Source organism: Chenopodium quinoa, unplaced genomic scaffold (assembly GCF_001683475.1).
Source record: "Chenopodium quinoa cultivar QQ74 unplaced genomic scaffold, ASM168347v1, whole genome shotgun sequence".
In the NCBI taxonomy this organism is placed as follows: domain Eukaryota; kingdom Viridiplantae; phylum Streptophyta; class Magnoliopsida; order Caryophyllales; family Amaranthaceae; genus Chenopodium; species Chenopodium quinoa.
In genome coordinates, this window is record NW_018744858.1 from 1,094,688 (window position 1) to 1,099,322 (window position 4,635).

At 40.6% G+C, this 4,635-nt stretch overlaps 1 protein-coding gene across 1 annotated transcript; it reads right to left on the reverse strand.

The window, feature by feature from the left end:
* Positions 1-3,307: 3,307 nt before the first annotated feature.
* Positions 3,308-4,118, reverse strand: LOC110704719. The gene is made up of 2 exons (XM_021882527.1): positions 3,988-4,118; positions 3,308-3,875 (listed from the first exon to the last, which is right to left on the reverse strand). The coding sequence occupies exons 1-2, from the start codon at positions 4,116-4,118 to the stop codon at positions 3,308-3,310; spliced, it is 699 nt and encodes a 232-aa protein (XP_021738219.1).
* Between the last annotated feature and the right edge of the window lie 517 nt (positions 4,119-4,635).

A 4,635-nucleotide genomic window follows, 5' to 3' on the forward strand; every position in this document is an offset into this window, starting at 1 on the left:
ACCTCATCCCAAGTATTCAACGATCCCTCTTCAGCCGTTCTTAACCAATGCTTTGCTTTATCACGGAGGGAGAATTGAAACATGTGCTTCTGAATAAACTTTTCCGAAATGTTGTTGTGCAAAAAAATAAACATGTACACAATTCAAGAATAACCAGGTGTAAACCCGTAATGCCCCCTTAGAGGGGATCAAGCACCTCCATAGATGAACTATCACTATCAACCTCGAGGACGTAGTAATAATTAGGGTCACTCAAATAATCACTACCCCCGAGTTGTGTGTAGTCATAAAGGGGATAGGAGCGAAGCTCCCCAATCGAGCTACACGGGCCTTGCCAAAAAGGGTAGGTGGTTTGGCCATTGGACTAACCCGGAATCGGCCCTTGTTGAATGGGACGGTTGGGATAGTTAAGGTAAAGGAGAAAGTCCCCCCTCTCACCTTGATGTTGATAGTTTCTTTCCGCTACAAAACTTTGATATTCATTGTGTTCTAAAATTCTTTGGTTGGTTAAGTTTAATTGGTTAAAAGCATTTTCGACATCAAAGAGGGAAGAGGAAGAGGATGAACTATCTATTCTAGATCGGGGAACGGAGGATGTACTCATACGACGAGGTATAGGTACATCCTCGTCTTCGTCGGCCATAGCTCGTGCGGGTGGATCACGTGGCACATGCCACGTGTCCCCCACGGAGTTAGTGACCGTCGCATTAGGGAGCGTGCAATAATGCCTCCCATTGACCTTCCTACTAAAGCGACGAACTGGGCCAGGAATTTCAACAAGGAACTTCATATCATAAAGTCCCTTGGTATCAAGCAAGTTAGAACTATGGACCGGGGTCATTTGGTCTAGAAAAGAACCAAACCCCAATTTCCTCGCTATAATTGAAATCATCCCCCCACATCTAATCTCACCACTCATCTCTCCATTTACCCTCATTTCCATGCATCTCTTAATGAACAAGTATCCCATGTTCACGTTCCCTTCCACATTTCTTCGAATCTTGTAGCTACGAAGAGGCATTTAATCTCCTCTTTTGTTAGTTTCCCTAAGTCTTTCTTAGAGAAACAAGCATAGCTCATGAGTCTCATGAAGATTCGAAGGACGGGGTGGATAATGTGGCTAGCATGGCTAGACCGGGTCGTGAAGTTGGGATAACCCGTAATGGTGTTCCATCAAACTTGCTCCTCATAGCTTGAGAAGTAAGTACCATTGGGGTCGTAGATTTGGTTAAGGGTGGGTCATTCAAAAATTTCGTTCAATCTCGTTAAAGTTAGGGTCCTTTCAACATTGAACATCCTAAACTTTATCTCACACTGTAATGGCTCACCCTCTAGGTTTATGCGCTTCATAGTGACCGATGAGAGGAATTCAAGAGTTAGGGAAGCATAAGTTTCTTCCATATTCTTTAGGAAGTTTAGCCAACCAAAGTTGTCGGCTACTCTTCTTATTCCTTCATCGACCCCTAATAGTTGCATTTATTCTTGATGATAGAAACGGGTTGGGATAATTTTTCGTTTGGAGAGGTCATTGAAAGCCTTCTTACATCGGTCATGGAATTTTAGTGTTGGTGGGGGGTTAGGATTTTCTTGTTGTGAAGGAGTTGGGGATGGTTGAGGTTCACTTGTCTTTCTCTTCTTACTTCCTCTAAAGAATTTCTTCATTTTTAATTTAGGGAAGGTTGTTTAAGAAAATCACTCAACAACAAACAACAACACCACACACACCCTTAACTTCAAACCCCCTTAAAAATCTAAATACCTGTTTCACAAGATATATAACAACACAACCAAACAATATATCCCAACACACAATTTCTCAAATCCAATCAATTTCTCACAACTCAAATTCACAAATTCACCAAATATATGCAATTTTCAATCACAATTTTCAACTACTCCAAATGTCATTCACAATTTGCCATAAACAATTCTCATTAACCAACAATAATTGTTAAAATTCAATTAATCATGCAACTAACTACACAATTTATATGAAATTAAGAAAATTAAGAAATTTGAAGAAGAACGTTAAGGTTCAAGAGGCAAAGTGAAGTAGAGAAGAAGATTATACCAACTAAAGTATGAAAATACTCTAAATTCCTCCAAGACTACTCAAATTCGCTCCTCCTTCCTCAAGCTTTCACCAATTTGAAACTGTTCTTGCTATGGAGAATTAGTGGGTTTTAGGATTCTTGTTCAAAATTGTGAAAATTTGTGATTTTCAGAGAGAGAATTGGATGGAGATTAAGAATTTGTAAACTTTGAGTGAAAGAAATGAAGGATTGATGATGTTTTTGAAGACAGAAGATAGAGGGAGTGAGGGTTTTGAAGTGAGCAAGAGATGGGGAAAGAGAAGAGAAAATATGAAAGAGATGAGATGAGAGGTAGAAAGTGAAATAAAGAAGATTAAAATAGACAAGGGGAAATCTCTTATTTTACCCGGATGACTGACGAGCGGGCGTGCGGGGTGAGAGAAGCGCCCGCTTCGGCCTTTGAAATTGCTCACTAATTTTAGTTTCGAAGACAGGAGCGGGTGTGCAAGGGTTTAGGAGCGCTAGCTCCTAACTGAATTTCGGTTTCTGTTTTCCACCTCAAAATTCAAAAAAAAAATTTATTTACATTTTTTTATTTATATTTTCGAGAGTTAAACAAAGTAGCGGGCGTGCTGGGGTTTAGGTTTTAATCTGGTATGGAGTTGCTGCCTCTACTGGTTCAATTTGGAGCGGGCACGCACACAACCTGGAGCGCCCGCTCCTGCTCTTTGCTGTTGAATCTGTTCAAGCTGCCCCAGTCTGGAGCGGGTGTGCAGGTCCCTAGAAGCGCCTACTCCTAATTGAGCTCGTGATTCTGTTTTGGTTGTTCAGTGGTGGAGCGCCCGCTCCTTACTGCTTTTCCGAATCTGCCTTGCACTGTCTTGATTTGAGAAAATTGTCCTAGTTTAAAAACAAAACATAAACAAACACTCAAAATGGTCAAGTGTTAGTTCAAGCTCTCTCATCTCTCTCTGTTTTTTTTTTTTTTTTTAAGAAATTAAAACAAAAATACTGGGGTTTCCTCCCGGGAGCGCTTCTTTAACGTCACTAGCTTGACGACATTGCGGTATCCATAATTAGGGAGGGTCATGGCACACCTTTTTGATCCACCTCATTGTTCCCACACACTTGCCATTTTCCTTAGGCAAAATAATCACATTGCTATCATCATTAGAAATGCAACCAAACAGCTTGTCCATTAACTTGATCTTGTTTTTCTTTTTCTTCTTGGCCCTCTCTTGCTTTTTCACCTCCGGAGCATGATTTAATTCATCTTATGACTTTTTTATGCCTTCTTTTAAAATATTAACCAAAACATCAACCCGATGAACTTGTTTAACCATAGGGTCATTCAACGTTTCCGGAAATGAGAAAGAGATTCTTTCATCCCCAACATATAAGGTAAGCCGCTCTTGTTTCATGTAAATATTAACACCCACGGTTTTCAAAAAGGGCCTACCCAATATGAGAGGAATTTTGAAATCCACATCCATCTCCATGATTACAAAATCACATGGCACAAGAACTTTCCCCACTTGAATTGGGATGTCCTTTAAGACTCCCAATGGGACTCTAACCGAGCGGTCGGCTAGTTGGATTGACATTTTGGTGGGGCTTATCTCCCTAAAATTCAATCTTTTTAACATAGAGAGAGGCATAAGGCTTACACTAGCCATAAGGCTTACACTAGCCCTAAGATCACACAAAGCATTTGTTGATTCAAGATCCCCAACCTTCACCGGTATAGCAAAACTACTGGGGTCACCAAACTTCTCGGGAAGCTCATTTTGAGGAATAGCACTTATCTCCGTTGGAATGGAGATAGAATCACTCTCCTCAAGCCTACTCTTGTTAGAAAGAATATATTTCAAAAAACTTTGCATATGTAGGCATTTGTGACAAAGCATGAAGAAGTGGAATGTTTGATTGAAGTCCTTTCATTTCATCAAGGAACTTGGAAAGTTTCTCATTTAGCTTCTTCTCTATCCTTTTATGAGGGAATGGAATACGAGGCTCATATGCTTTCATTGGAGCTTGGATTTTTACTTCTCCCTCGTCTCTCTTTGAGGCACCGTCATCACTCATTTTTGACCTTCCTCTCGCCTCGTCACTCACTTCATTTTCAAACTCACTTTCATCTACCTAACTATCTCCCTCATCTCCCTTTTTGGCAACATTTTCTCTCATAATTAGAGCTTCATATCCCCCTTCCAAAATCAAGGTGATTGATTTCACATGTTCTTTTGGATTCTTTACTGTTGTGCTTGGAAATTGACCACCGGGGTTAGAGGAGCACCCAACTTGTTGCGTAATTTGAGATAATTGACTTTCAACCATCATGTTGTGTGCTTGGAGTTGTTGAATTGAGCTACTAACTTCCCCATTGATCTTGATTTGTTGGGTCATGAAGGTTTGCAAAACGAATTTAATGTTGGATTTTTGAGGAGGAGGGGCTTGATTGTATTGGGGTCTTTGTTGGAACATTGTCTCTTTGGTTGGGGTGGCGATAGGGAGCTTGTTGTTGTGGAGGGGGTTGATTGTAATTGTTTTGAGGAGGAGGAGCCTGGTTGTAATTGTTTTGAGGAGGGAGAGCTTGATTAGG